Below are 14915 nucleotides of genomic sequence, written 5' to 3'. Positions count from 1 at the left end.
TCCGCAACGGGAGAGGCCACAACAGTGAGAGGCCCGCGTACCGCAAAAAAAAAAAAGTTTTAGAGAATAATGTAATAAATATGGGGAGCTGCACAGAACTTCAGAAATAAACATCATCAGTACAGTTGAGACCTCCTCTGTACTCTCTCTCATCATCAGCCTTCCTGTTCCTGCTAGGTGGCCACTGTTCTAAGTTTGATTACCCTTAAATTATTACGAACACATTTAAATAAAATTAAACTGGGCTTATCATTAGTCTTCTCTTCCAGCAAGAGGACATCTTTGATAAAATTTTTTTTAGGAAGGGGTGAATGTATTTAGTTGTATTATTTATGTATTTTGGAAGAACTTTATATTATGCATATAGCTGTATGTGTATATGTGTGTATATATATATATATATATATATATATGTAGTAGAATTCTATTTTTTTCTTCCCCCTGGCCGCACCACGTAGCTTGCGACATCTCAGTTCCCCCACCAGGGATTGACCCCGGACCATGGCAGTGAAAGCCTGGAATCCTAACTACTAGGCCAGCAGGGAATTCCCCAAATAGAATTCTTTTTAATACATTATTAGTCCACTTAGATATCTGCTTATTAAAAACGCTTTTAGAGTATATCTTTTCTTGGATGTAAGTACCTACAGTTTTGATTTCTGCGAAGGGATCAAAAGGTTACTTGAATTCTAAACTTCGAAATGAGCCCAGTGATTTACTTTCATATTTGATCTAATTTTTGTTTGAAAAATTTGGAAAGGAACCTGAATTTAAATAGTTTAATATTGGAATTTAAATAGTTTAATAATGGAATGTAGAAGTCTGTACTGCAAAGAGGATTAGTGATTGACATTTTAGAACAATAAACATATCAGTATATCGGATCAGAACTCAGGCCTTTGTTTATCTGTATACCTAATTAAAGTGTACTCCTAATGAAAATTTGCCCCCCAATTTAAATAGTTTTTTAATTGGTAGGTTTTTTATTTGTTTCTTTTATTTAGCAGCTTCTTTCGTAAACAAACCACACAGGTATCTGGGTCAGTCTGGGAAACCTTCCTTCGTCCTTCCAGATAGTCATCTGCAGTGCATTATCTGGATGTTGAATATATTTCTATTAATATTCTTTTAGGTTGCTAGAGATTGATATAATTTACAATAATTATAAATATAATTTACTGTAATTTGTAGCTGTTCTTGATATAGTATGTTTTATATTTTTACATGAGGAATATTTATATAATTTGGACATATGATGTATTTTAAGTAGCTTTAACTGTTATACAGAAATTACTGTTCATGTAATTCCTCAAGCAAAGTTATATCATGAATGATGGCATAGTAATCTTTATCTGTGATTGTCATGAAAATTTGAATTTAGGTAGTTTTCTCTGTTTTAATAGTATTTTTCTTCTAAAAATCTTTCTAAAAATAGGAGTATTTTCTGCATTGCGTGCTGTTCCCCAAAAGGAGGGATACCTTGGATTGTATAAAGGGAATGGTGCAATGATGATTCGAATTTTTCCTTATGGTGCAATCCAGTTTATGGCATTTGAGCATTATAAAACGGTACTTGAACCTTTATCTTGTTTTCCCCTTTTGTGTCTTTGAATATCATACTTAATTGACAAGGCATTTGCTTTGACCTTTAAAGTTACTTTGGATGAAGGGATAAAGTAATGCCTTTTTGAAAGACTAAGGTTTGTGATAGTTTAAGTTTTTAAATATAACTTGGTTTTGGAGTTATCTGTTCCAGGATTGTTAGTCATTTTTGAGTAAATTGTTTATGTTCATACTTATGAAGAAGAGCCAAAATTCCTTCAAGTAGCTAATAATAAATCCATAAAATATTAATAGCTTTTTGATATGCTTTTTGTTTCTCAGTTGTAGGAGAGGAACATTGCAACTTTGGATTTTCTTATTAAATAAACTAGTGAGACCATATTGTGAAAGTCTGTTTTTGAGTAATGCTGTAAGTTAACAGCTTTTCTCATCATACTAAGTTTCTCTTTTCTGGCTGACTGAAAGTTTATTCTCTCAAACATCTTAACACAGAAAGGAGTTTAATGAATTAAATTTCATAGGGTATCTTAAGAATAATTTTTTAAAAATTATCATAGGGTATCTTAAAATGAAAAGTAATCAGTATCAAGACTTCACTGTCTATAGTAGCATTTTATTCCTACTACTCCCATTCACACTTTGAGTATTTGTGGTCATCAATGTGTAATATAGTACATTTGGCAAGATTGCTTCTGTAAAAGTGCATAATTTGATGTTTTTGGTTTCTAGTTAATTACTACAAAACTGGGAGTTTCTGGTCATGTACACAGATTAATGGCTGGGTCCATGGCAGGTAAGAGGAGTGGGTAATTTTTTGTTTTTAACTGAAGTAGAGTTGATTCACAATGTTGTGCCATCTCTGCTGTACAGCAAAGTGACTCACTTAGACACATAGAAACATTCTTTTTTTTTTAATATTCTTTTCCATTATGGTTTATCACAGGATATTGAATAAAGTTCCCTGTGCTATACAGGAGTGCGTATATTTTATTTCTGCAAATTAATTTTCTATTAAAATACTTAATTTGCTTTAGGTAATATGTGTGACATTGATTAAGTAGCACACATTTCTTATCTTCCTATGCTTAATTATGCAAGAAATCATTAATATCCCAACTCAGAGTGTTTTACAGTAGGAGATGTAAGGAGTAGTCTAAACTTACAGCTATGTGAAAATCATACGTTCCCTTTGACAGTTCTCCTTCTGGAAATGTTTATTTTTTTCTTTCAAAAAATTTTAAAAAATTATAATGACTATAGTAATACATATTCCTATATAATGAAAATAGTTCTGCTCCCTAGAAGCAATCACTATTAGCAGTTTCTTATGTGTGCTTTTTTCCAATACTAGTCTATAGGATTAGAACTTTTATAGTTATCTTAGGACTCTCTTCTGTATCAGTACATAGATCTTTCTTAATTTTGTGAAGAACTGTGTTCTATTCTAAGGTAAAAATGGCCCATTATTTATTTACTCAGTCCCCTATTGATTGACATTTGGGATATTTAAAATTTTTGTTTTGCAAATAACACATTGTACTTGTGTGAATATATCTGTAGAATAATTTTCAGAAGGGAAATTACTTTATCAGAGGATATGTGTATTTAATTTTTGATAGACCTTTCCAAACAACTGATCTCCTTAATGCTTTCAGTAGCCCTTTCCCCTACATACCATATCAACACTGGGCCTTATTAAATTTTTAGTATTTGGCAATTAATTATGAGTAAGGTTGATCAGCTTTTCAAATGTTAATTGACAGTTTGTATTTCTTACTTTCAGCCTTGAATTGTTTCTATTCTTTAAATATTCATTTTTATGAGTTTGGGAATTAGGACATTATTTTTTTTTCTGTCAAATATTGCTATTATTTTATTTCCCAGTTCTAGATTTGTCTTTTAACCTTATTTGTGATTTTTTTGGAAAAATCATCCAAAAGTTCCCCCCCATATAGAAATTTTACATAGCCAAATGGGTTAGTCTTTTCCTCTGTGGCTTCAAAATTTTTTGAATTGTGTTGAGAAATGCCTTCCCCATTCTAAGACAAAAACATTTATTCATGTTTTCCACTAAAACTTTTTTTTGTATTGATTTTTTTTATGTTAGATTTTCATTGTTTTTTTTGTTTCTCACACCAAAAGGTAATTTAAGTATGTAGCAATAGAAGAGTGGTAAAAAAAAAATCCATGTCAGTATTCTATACTTCCAGTACTAGATTTTTTTTGTACATTTGTAGAATTGTATTTATTGACAGAGAAGGATGTTTACATCATATGTAGAAAGAAAGGAAGTTACAAAAGAGAATGTTTAATATGCTATATCATATTTGGTTTTTAAAAAGTAAATACATATGTAAATATTCATTAAAAAAACATCTGCAAGACTATAAACCAACACGTTAACAGTTTTTATTTCTGCTAATGGAAATAAGACCATTGGAAGGTGGTATATCAAAATCTTAACTATGTGGTTATTACAAGGTTTGTAGGATTTCAGTTGATTTTTTTTGGACCTAGATTTATAATGTCCAACCTGACCTACCTTATCCATGGTTTTGCCTTACGCAATGTTTATTTAACTCTTTTTGACTTCTGGCAGACTGACCCAAGATCAATAAGTATTAAAAATAACCAGTAGGGCTTCCCTGGTGGCGCAGTGGTTGAGAATCCTCCTGCCGATGCAGGGGACACGGGTTCGTGCCCTAGTCCGCGAGGATCCCGCGTGCCGGCTGGGCCCGTGAGCCATGGCCGCTGGGCCCGTGAGCCATGGCCGCTGAGCCTGCGCGTCTGGAGCCTGCGCGTCCAGAGCCTGTGCTCTGCAATGGGATAGGCCACAAAAGTGAGAGGCCCACGTACCACAAAAAAAAACAAAAACAAAAACAAACCAGAAATAGTATCTAAAATATTTAGCAAACCAACCGTAGAGGTACTAACAAATAGGACAGGCTCTGAAAGCCTCCAACTAACTTTTTCACGGCTGGATCAGGACACGGTATGTGGTGGTGGTGGGAGCTCAGGTTGGGGGAGGGGCTACCAGAGTCATCATGCGGGAGATCTTGGAAGCTGGAGCAACAGCTATTTGTCAACTGCTATAGAAATATTTTAGTATTTTACACTGGCATGGCAGTGCTGGTGAGTAACATTAGCTAACATGTATTGTTCACTTGCTTTGTACCCTTCACAGACATGAGCACTTGCCATGTAATCTTTGAGTACTTGACATGTAGTTCACAGAAAGATACTGTGAGGAAAGTGCTATGATTACCTCTCATTTTACAGAAGGAAAATTTTAGTAAAGTTTCCATATCTTAAAATTTATGATTTCTTACATCACTTTAAAAGTTTTTTGTCTCTTAAATTTGATTTTATAAGTGACAGGTCAAATTCTTTCTTTTAGGGTTGTAGGCAAGATGAAGGAGGATTATGAATATGAGTAATATCCTAAAGACTTTGTATTATTTCCTTTTCGTGACACTTGATTATTTCTTGACTAGCATGTTCAAATGGTGCTTTTAGCTTCATATTTCTGAAATGAAAGACGTGTTAACATCAAGGTTTCAATATACACTAGAAAATAATAATAAACCAAAGGAACTTCAAGTATAAATTTTGATTTTTAAAGGAAAGAGTTTTAAAAAATTCTAGCTATTATAGATAAGACTAGTGCCTCCATTAACCAATATTTCTCTTTTTATTACCATGTTTAAGTAATTATAATTTACATTTTGCTTTTATGATTTTAAACAGTTGAAATAAATGTTCTGGTTAATTTTATTTATATCTGGTATCTTTGCTTCTGTACCTTTGCTGGTCTTTGAACATAAGTTTGGAAATTTTATATTTGCCAAAATTAAAAATGGTATGTTTTTCATGATCATTTCAACAGAGCTTATTTTAAAGCTTTTTTGAACTTCAACCTTTTCCCTCATCCTACAACTACAATCCAGTACATGTTGAATCTCAGTCATTCAAAAAGGAAAAACTAGAGACTGAGAAGCAAGGTTTGTATATTTAAGGAAGGCCTTCTCCTTTCTTTCTGTATGTTTCACTTGTTTGAAATAAATCTTGATCTGCCAGTTCCTATGAAACTAAGAGTGACAGGATAGAGAAGAGGAAAAAGAAGGAAGTTGTCAGAAACCAGAAGCAATGAGCTGAGTTCTGCTTGTGACCATTTCTGGTCTACTCTAGTTTAGTGCTTGGCGTAAGGCTGGGAGGTCAAATGGACAGAACACTTACTGCCTGGGATCATGGCTGGCCTCCATTACATACATGTCCTTTGACTATGGGCAGGTCATCTGAGCTTTCCATAATTCATTTATCCATTTGTTAAAGTAGAACTTATGATTGCCCAGCTCCCTTCCTTTCTTAGTTGTTCTGAGGGTCAGAGTAAAGAATTCTGTGAAAACATTCTGAAAGATCTGAGGTCCTCCATAAGTATGGGGGAATGTTATTAAACCTTCCATGCCAGCGGCTTGTTACATTTCTTGAGCCAGCCACTTGAATTCCTTATTCCTCAGAAAACGAACAACCCAATCAAAAAATGGGCAGAAGACCTAAATAGACATTTCTCCAAAGAAGACATCCAGATGGCCAACAGGCAAATGAAAAGATGCTGAGCATCGCTAATTATTAGAGAAACGCAAATCAAAACCACAATGAGGTATCACCTCACACCAGTCAGAATGGCTATTATCAAAAAGTCTACAAATAATAAATTCTGGAGAGAGTGTGGAGAAAAAGGAACTTAATGATGTGGTATTTTTAAAAAGCATTGACATAGTCATCATGAAGTGAATCAGAACTTAGTTGGAGGGACTTCCCTGGTGGTCCAGTGGCTAAGACTCTGCGCTCCCAATGCAGGGGGCCCGGGTTTGATTCCTGGTCAGGGAACTAGATCCCACATGCTGCAACTAAAGAACCCGCATGCCGCAACTAAAAGATCCCGCATGCTGCAACTAAGACCCAGTGCAGCCAAATAAATAAATAAATGTTTTAAAAAAAGAACTTAGTTGGATATCCTCAAACTTACTTTACAGTGCAGTATTGTTTTTTGTTTGAACAATATAAGATGTCATAATCTTTTCTGTATTTAGGGCTTTTAGACTTTTACGGCTTTTGAAAGTCTAAATCCATCCTGTAGAGGGCTTCATAATTTTATACTTAGAGTGAAGGGTAAAATATGACTATCAGAAGAATAGTTCTCACCTCCCACTTATTCCAAGGATAAATAAACATTTAAAATCTTAAGGAGTTTTCAAGATTTATTGGAGTACAAAATTATCAAAAATCTTCTTGCTAGGGCTTCCCTGGTGGCACAGTGGTTGAGAATCTGCCTGCTAATGCAGAGACATGGGTTCGAGCCCTGGTCTGGGAGGACCCCACATGCCGCGGAGCAACTAGGACCGTGAGCCACAAGTACTGAGCCTGCGCGTCTGGAGCCTGTGCTCCGCAACAAGAGAGGCCGTGATAGTGAGAGGCCCGCGCACCGCGATGAAGAGTGGCCCCCGCTTGCCACAACTAGAGAAAGCCCTCGCACAGAAACGAAGGCCCAACACAGCAAAAATAAATAAATTAATTAATAAACTCCTACCCCCAACATCTTCTAAAAAAAAAAAAATTCAGAAAAAAAAAATCTTGCTAAATTTTAAATTTTAAAATTACATTTAAATCACTGAGTTGCTTTTAGAAATAGTGAACAACAGCAACAACAAAAAACTTTGTAAGTTTTAAACATCCTGGTTAAAAGGTTTTGTTTTTCTTTAGGAAGATTTGATTGCTCAAATTCAAAAGAAATATACCATATAGAAACATGGTGAAGTAAACTGGCCAAAAAATTGTAAAACTAGATCATCAGTTTAGCATTATAGTAATTATTGGCATTATTTTTACCATTCTCTGATGTACAATTAGGTTATGCCAGTTCCTCAGCTTGACTCATGGTCTTACAGCTTTTAAACTAATGCCTCCTTTACCTTTAGATATTTCTGGATGTCCTCATTTTCTACCAATTTACCGTTTTGATCACTTTGTTAATTCAGTTATTTCATGTTAAGCCACTTGAAACCAGTAAGAAGACAATGAGAAGGGTTGGAGCATGTGAGAAGGAAAGAAGAAATAAATGGAGTCAGGGAGAACAAATAGGAGAGGCAAGACGAAAGTGATCCAGATAGGGAGTAGAAAAAAAATATGGGAGTTGTAAAAATGTACAGAAGCATAAAAAAATAAAACGAATAGTGATGATCTGGACAAATCCTAGCAAAATCTGATGTTCAAATTGTGTCAGGATGATCAAGCCTTAAAATGGTCAGCCTTTTGATTCTTTTCTATATTTGTTAAACTCCTTAATATGAACCATTTTCAATAAACATGGAACTAGTTTATAGATAATCTCTCATTTTATTTTGTAAAATTTTCCCTTGCAAAATATTTAGCACAAGCTGCAAAAAATTAAACCAAGCTGCGATAGTTTTATAAATATCTGGATAATAAGGTATTTGCTGTGACTTAAATGTGATATTTTTGCCAAACCTTGTCTTAGGAACATCACATTTGTACTGTATTAGTTTAGATTCAGCTTCAAAGAGGCCATTTAGAAGAGTCACTGCCTTGGCTGCCAGATATGGCTGGTTTGAATACCAATAGATAAAAAACAAGTTAAATAGTTTGAAAATGAATAGCTTGAAAACAAGTGGCTCAGATGAACAGCTCAAAATCAAATTGGCTGAAATGAGGGACTGACATTTCTAATCACTGAACTGATGGAATTTCTGAACTAAAAATTTAAGTTTAGAAAGTACTAAGTAAATGTTTGAGAAAAGAAGATTACAGGGAATGCAATATATGTTGTGATATGAACCAGAAAATTTAGTCTCAAATTCTACTCTGTGATACAGAAACTGTGAATTTGGTCAACTCACTTAACTACTTTGAGCCTCAATTTTCTACCTTGTAGGATTGTTGGTGGTACTTGGTATGTGAGGATTAGAGGTGGTATTTGTAAAGTGCCTGGTATGGTGTGCTTGGCACATAGTAGACAGTCTTTATTATGTGCAAACTAAAAAAAGGAAGGTTTAAAATATCACTTACAGCTAAATCACAGATAAGTTAATCGTAAATCAGCCTTTCTTCTATGAGTCTAACCTGTTCTGAGTACCATTAGGCTAATCTTGATACAAAGTATTCCTTGCTTTTAAAATTAAACATATTCAAACTAACTTTCTGCTCATTGTCTAAAGGAATTGAGGTCATTCTCAAGAGAGAACTAAGGGGGGAAAAAGAGAATGAAGGGTTGCATGTGTTTGCATTAAAGTATTAACAGTGTATTAGCTGTGTAGATTTTTAGCTCAGGGATAATGTTATAATCACCAGGTAGAGATGCCATGAGAGATACCTAGATCATAACATAAAGAACATTGTTTTCTAATCCATGTATAAGGAGTGGCGAACCGATTTAGATTTTTGGGAGAGTGGCAGAAGCTCTGAAAATTAGTATAGATTTAAGTTTGGGCTAATAAAAATGGTTGCAAGTTACAGCAGCATTTGCTAAGTAAATGGGGTAAGGTTTCTCAGGTCTATTTAAATAATATTAAACAAATACTAAAAATTTAACACTGGGAATTCCTTGGCAGTCCAGTGGTTAGGACTCTGTGCTTCCACTGCAGGGGGCACAGGTTCGATCCCTGGAGAGGGAACTAAGATCCCGCAAGCCATGTGGTACAGCCAAAATAATAATAATAATGATAGTAATAATAATAAAATGTCAAAAAAATTAAAACTAAAAAGTTAAATTAGGTTAAGAATACAGAAATCACTTAAATTGCCACTTTTATATGCCTAGTATGCTATTGTAGGCCAAAGTTGTGGCAAAAAAATTATATTTTCATTTGGTAAGACTAATAAGAAGATGAAATTATCATGTTAAAAGCCTACAGAGAAAAAGAAAGTCATGACAATACCTCAAGCTCTTCCTTTCCAACCTGGGCCTGGCAGGATGGCTCCTGCAAAGAAGCGTGGTGAGAAGAAGCATCGATCTTCTCACCAACCAGGTGGTGACCAGGGAGTACACCACTAACATTCACAAGCACATCCCTGGAGTGGATTTCAAGAGTGTGCCCCTCAGGTACTCAGAGAGATCCAGAATTGGCCAGCAAGGAGATGGGAACTCCCGATGTGTTCATTGACACTATGCTTAACAAAGCTGTCTGGGCCAAAGATATGAGGAATATCCCCTACCATATCTGTGTGCGGTTATCCAGAAAACAATGATGATGAAGATTCACCAAACAAGCTCTATAGGTTGGTTACCTATGTACCAAGGAGGTAACCACTTTGCAAAATCTGTCACCACTCTCAGAAATCTACACAGGTGATGTGGAAGGGAACTGACCACTGATTGTCAAAGAAAGTTATAAAACTGCCCCCCCCCAAAAAAAGAAAAAGAATGTCATATGAGAAACAAACCAAAATAACACAGAGTGTTTTTTTGCCCATCCAATGTTGGAAAAATTATCTAATAATTGAATATTCTGCTGTCTAATAATTATCTAATACTTCTGATAAGTTAGAGAAATAGGACTTATATTCTAATGGATTACATTATAAATCAGCACAATCATTCTGGAAGGCAGTTTTTATTAAAAGCCTTATGCATTGTCCTAATAATTTTATTTTAGGAATTTATCCATAATGAAATATTTAGTTATAAGGACATTCATCAAAGCACTGTTTACTATTACAATATCATGTAGCAAATAATGGAGACAACCTAAATGTCTAAGAGGATTGTTTAAATAAATGATAGTACATCCAGGTAATGTTTTTCTCATGTGGAAAGATGTTCACAATATAATGTAAAGTAGGAAAAATTGACTAAAAAATAGAATTACACCATTATCATGTTTTTTTAAAAATAAATTTATTTTATTTTATTTATTTTATTTTTGGTTGCATTGGGTCTTTGTTGCTGCACGCGGGCTTTTCTCTGGTTGCAGCAAGCGGCAGCTACTCTTCATTGTGGTGTGCAGGTTTCTCTTTGTGGTGGCTTCTGTTGTTGGCAGAGCATGGACTGTAGGCATGTGGGCTTCAGTAGTTGTGGCACACAGGATCAGCAGTTTCGGCTCACGGGCTTAAGAGCGCAGGCTCAGTAGTTGTGGCGCACGGGCTTAGTTGCTCTGCAGCATGTGGGATCTTCCCGGACCAGGGCTCAAACCCGTGTCCTCTGCGTTGGCAGGTGGATTCTTAACCACTGCGCCACCAGGGAAACCCATTGTCATGTTTTAAATGTGTGTATGTGTTTAGATGTGTGTAAATGCCCCTGTATAAAAGGTTTGTAATATTATATATTTAGGTGGTTATTACTGGAGGATGAATATGTATATTTAAAAATTTTTGATTGTTTTTATTTTCTAATTTTTTTACCTTGAGCATATATTTCTTTGGTACTTGACAAAAATAGAAGATTATTTTTAATTTTAAAAATAACTGATACATAACTATACCTCAGTAAAAAAGATGCAAATAAAAATTCAGCTGGGGACTTCCCTGGTGGCTCAGTGGTTGAGAATCCGCCTGCCAATGCAGGGGACACGGGTTCGAGCCCTGGTCCGGGAAGATCCCCCATGCTGCAGAGCAACTAAGCCCAGGCGCCACAACTACTGAGCCTGTGCACTAGAGCCCGTGAGCCACAACTACCGAGGCCATGTGCCACAACTACTGAAGCCCGCATGCCTAGAGCCCATGCTCCACAGCAAGAGAAGCCACCGCAATGAGAAGCTCACGCACCGCAACAAAGAGTAGCCCCCGCTCACCGCAACTGGAGAAAGCCCCTGCGCTGCAACGAATACGCAATGCAGCCAAAAATAAATAAATAAATAAATAAATAAATAAATATTAAAAAAAATTCATCTGGATAGTTTATGGAATTTGAAATCATATATTGATGAAAATCTAGAACTTAAAACTAAATTTGTTTATCAGGAGACTTTATTCCTAAAATAGTTTCTATGACCTTGGACATTTATATTTTTATTATGTTTAGTCAGTAACAAATTTATATAAATTTTTTATTTATTTTTCAGAATTCCTGTATGTTTTTTTTTTTTTGGCCTAGCTGCTCTGCTGGCAGGATCTTAGTTCCCCAACCAGGCATTGAACCCAGGCCCTTGACAGTGAGAGCATGGAGTCCTAACCACTGGACCACCAGGGAATTACCCTTACCTAAATTTTAAAAAGAATATAGTGACCATGCTTTGAATTTTTTAAAAAGATGCCTTTATTTTATTTTTAAAAGAATTCCTTAGGTAGGTTAAGCATCTCTCCATTTTAGGATTAGAGAAAATAAGGAAAAAGTCAAATATCCTGCCTAGTGCTTTGGAGATAGTCAGTTTTTCTTTTCTGATATCTTACCTGTGAATAGACAAATAATAGAATTTAAAAAATACTAACATGATCCACTAACACTGTACTATTTTGGTGCTAACATTATAACTTCACAGTGGGAGGAACTTGAAAAGATTTTACAAACTGACCCTTTTACTTACAAGTTTTTCAGCTGATAATATTATGATATAATTCTGTCAGTAATATTACTTTGATTTCATTGGGTTTTCGTCATTACTATATAATTTGAGAGCATTACTAATGATAGGAAAGGTATATATATACACATAATATATGATTCTTATACATTTAAGTTTCTGCTTTCTTTTCAGGTATGACAGCAGTTATCTGTACTTACCCTCTTGATATGGTTAGAGTACGCCTAGCATTCCAGGTGAAAGGGGAACACACTTATACGGGAATTATTCATGCATTCAAAACAATTTATGCAAAGGTATTTCATTTTTACTTTTCTTGTCTATAACATGTCCTTTTATATTTAGGCAAATGTTTTGAATGTCATTGTTTTGAATAGTTATTGTTTTACTTATAATTACTGATACTAATCATAATTGTGAAAACACATCTGTGTTTCAGTGTGGGTCCAGAATAATTTTTCCTGTATAATGTATGCTTTTGTTCTTTTGCATTTATCATAATGAGCCCAGTGTAATTTCACTTCTAATTTTTCTTCACTCAAAAGGAAGGTGGTTTCCTTGGATTTTACAGAGGCTTGATGCCTACTATATTAGGAATGGCTCCATATGCAGGTATGTTTTAAATTTGGCAAAATATTTGTTTTTCATTTTCTTGTAGGAATGATTTTAAAGTTTAGCATTTTATATTTAAGCCCCTAATCTGTTCAGAATTACTTTTTTTCCTCCCTAAGGATAGTCGTTGATTAATTTCTCCTTTCCTCAGTGATCTGTAGTGCTCCTTCTTAAAACAATAATAGAATGCAGTTTTATAGTAAGTCTTTATATTTGGTAGGACAAGTCCCTTGCTCCTTTTTTTCAGGAATGTAAGGACTGTAGACATCTTGCTATTCCATGTGCATTTTAGAATCATTTTTTGATGTTGCACAAAAATCCTTGCTGGAATTCTGAATGAAATTGCATACAGATCTTGGACATTTTTGTTAGATATATTCATAGACACCTTATAAGTTTTGTTGTGTCTTTTAGAAAATTACATTTTCAGTTTATTGCTTGATTTAATTTTTATATGATTTTATAGGTAGCCATTATTCTACTTGTTGATATGATAGCCAGCTATCATGTTACTTGTAAATGCTTTGGATTTTCTGTGTGGACCATCACATCCTGTGCAAATAACATCATTTTTCTTACTTCTGTTCAAATCCTTATTTCTTTGTCTTTTTATGTTTATCTTATCTTATCTTACTGTACCAGCTAAGGACCTACAGTGCAGCAGTCAGTAAAAGTGATGATACTTGGCATTTTGGCTCGTTACTGATTTTATAAATTTATTTATTTAATTTATTTACTTTTGGCTGCGTTGGGTCTTCATTGCTGCGTGTGGGCTTTCTCTAGTTGCGGTGAGCAGGGGCTACTCTTCGTTGCGGTGTGTGGGCTTCTCATTGTGGTGGCTTCTCTTGTTACAGAGCACGGGATCTAGGCGCACGGGCTTCAGTAGTTGTGGCACGTGGGCTTCAGTAGCTGAGGCTCGCGGGCTCTAGAGCGCAGGCTCGGTAGTTGTGGTGTACGGGCTTAGTTGCTCCGCAGCATGTGGGATCTTCCCAGAGCAGAGCTCGAACCCGTGTCCCCTGCATTGGCAAGTGGACCCTTAACCACTGCGCCACTAGGGAAACACAACATTCTTTTTTTAAATATATATATCCTTTTCCATTGTGGTTTATCATAGGATATTGAATACAATTCTCTGTGCTAGGCAGTAGGACCTTGTTGTTTATCCATTCTATATATAAAAGCTTACATCTGCTAACACCAACCTCCTACTCCATCCCTCCCCCAGCCCCCTCCCCCTTGGCAACCACCAGTCTGTTCTCTATGTTCATGATGTTTCTGTTTCATAGATAGGTTCATTTGTGTCATATTTTAGATTCCACATGTAAGTAATATCTTATGGTATTTGTCTTACCATTATGAAACTTTCTTAATATCATCTAGTATATTGTCATTGTTCAAATTCCCCCCATTCATAATTTTTTTTTGCCCAGATCCAAGTTAATATTTGCCTGGGATATCTTTTTTCATCCTTTCATTTTCTACTTTGTCATGTTTTTGTTTTAGGTATTTATTTTGTAATCATTATATATATATAGCTGGGTATTTCTTTAATCTGGTCAATAAAATCTTTTAATTGCCAGTTAGTATACTTAATGGTTATTGTGATTGTTGATATATTTGGACTTGTTTCTTTACCTTGCTATTGATTTCCACTTGTTTTTCTTTTTTTTATTCTTTTTAATAAATTTATTTGTTTTATTTATTTATTTTTGGCTGCATGGGGCCTTCGTTGCTGCACGCATGCTTTCTCTAGTTGCGGCAAGTGGAGGCTACTCTTCCTTGCAGTGTGCGGGCTTCTCATTGTGGTGGCTTCTGTTGTTGTGGAGCTCGGGCTCTAGGCACATGGGCTTCAGTAGTTGTGGCATGCAGGCTCAGTAGTTGTGGTTCACAGGTTCAAGAGTGCAGGCTCAGTAGTTGTGGCGCACGGGCTTAGCTGCTCCGCAGCATGTGAGATCTTCCAGGACCAGGGCTCAAACCCGTGTCCCCTGCATTGGCAGGCGGATTCTTAACCACTGCACCATCAGGGAAGCCCTCTTTTTCTTTTTACGTTTCTTTTTATTCCTTTCTTATCTTGTTTGCTTATTTTTCTGAATCCTTAGCCCCTCCCAATATTTTATAAATATATAAGTTTATTTGCTTCCTCCTATGCTTGATCGTCTTTATTTATTTATTTAGTTTGTTGTTTGTTTTATTTCTTGTGGCTTT

General features: G+C 35.3%; 1 protein-coding gene across 3 annotated transcripts in view; it reads left to right on the top strand.

Annotated features, from left to right (window-relative positions):
• Window positions 1-14915, top strand: part of LOC102988942 (solute carrier family 25 member 16) — a 74745-nt gene that overhangs the window by 9710 nt on the left and 50120 nt on the right. For all 3 annotated transcript variants that reach the window (XM_024132084.3, XM_055080954.1, XM_024132085.2), the window contains exons 3-6: window positions 1436-1569; window positions 2293-2356; window positions 12273-12394; window positions 12644-12710. In XM_024132084.3, the coding sequence (XP_023987852.1) occupies window positions 1436-1569; window positions 2293-2356; window positions 12273-12394; window positions 12644-12710 (387 nt within the window). The remainder of the gene's footprint in view (window positions 1-1435; window positions 1570-2292; window positions 2357-12272; window positions 12395-12643; window positions 12711-14915) is intronic.

The sequence above is a fragment of the Physeter macrocephalus genome, chromosome 20 (genome assembly GCF_002837175.3).
Source record: "Physeter macrocephalus isolate SW-GA chromosome 20, ASM283717v5, whole genome shotgun sequence".
NCBI classification, from domain to species: domain Eukaryota; kingdom Metazoa; phylum Chordata; class Mammalia; order Artiodactyla; family Physeteridae; genus Physeter; species Physeter macrocephalus.
This window is presented reverse-complemented; position numbering and strand designations above follow the sequence as displayed.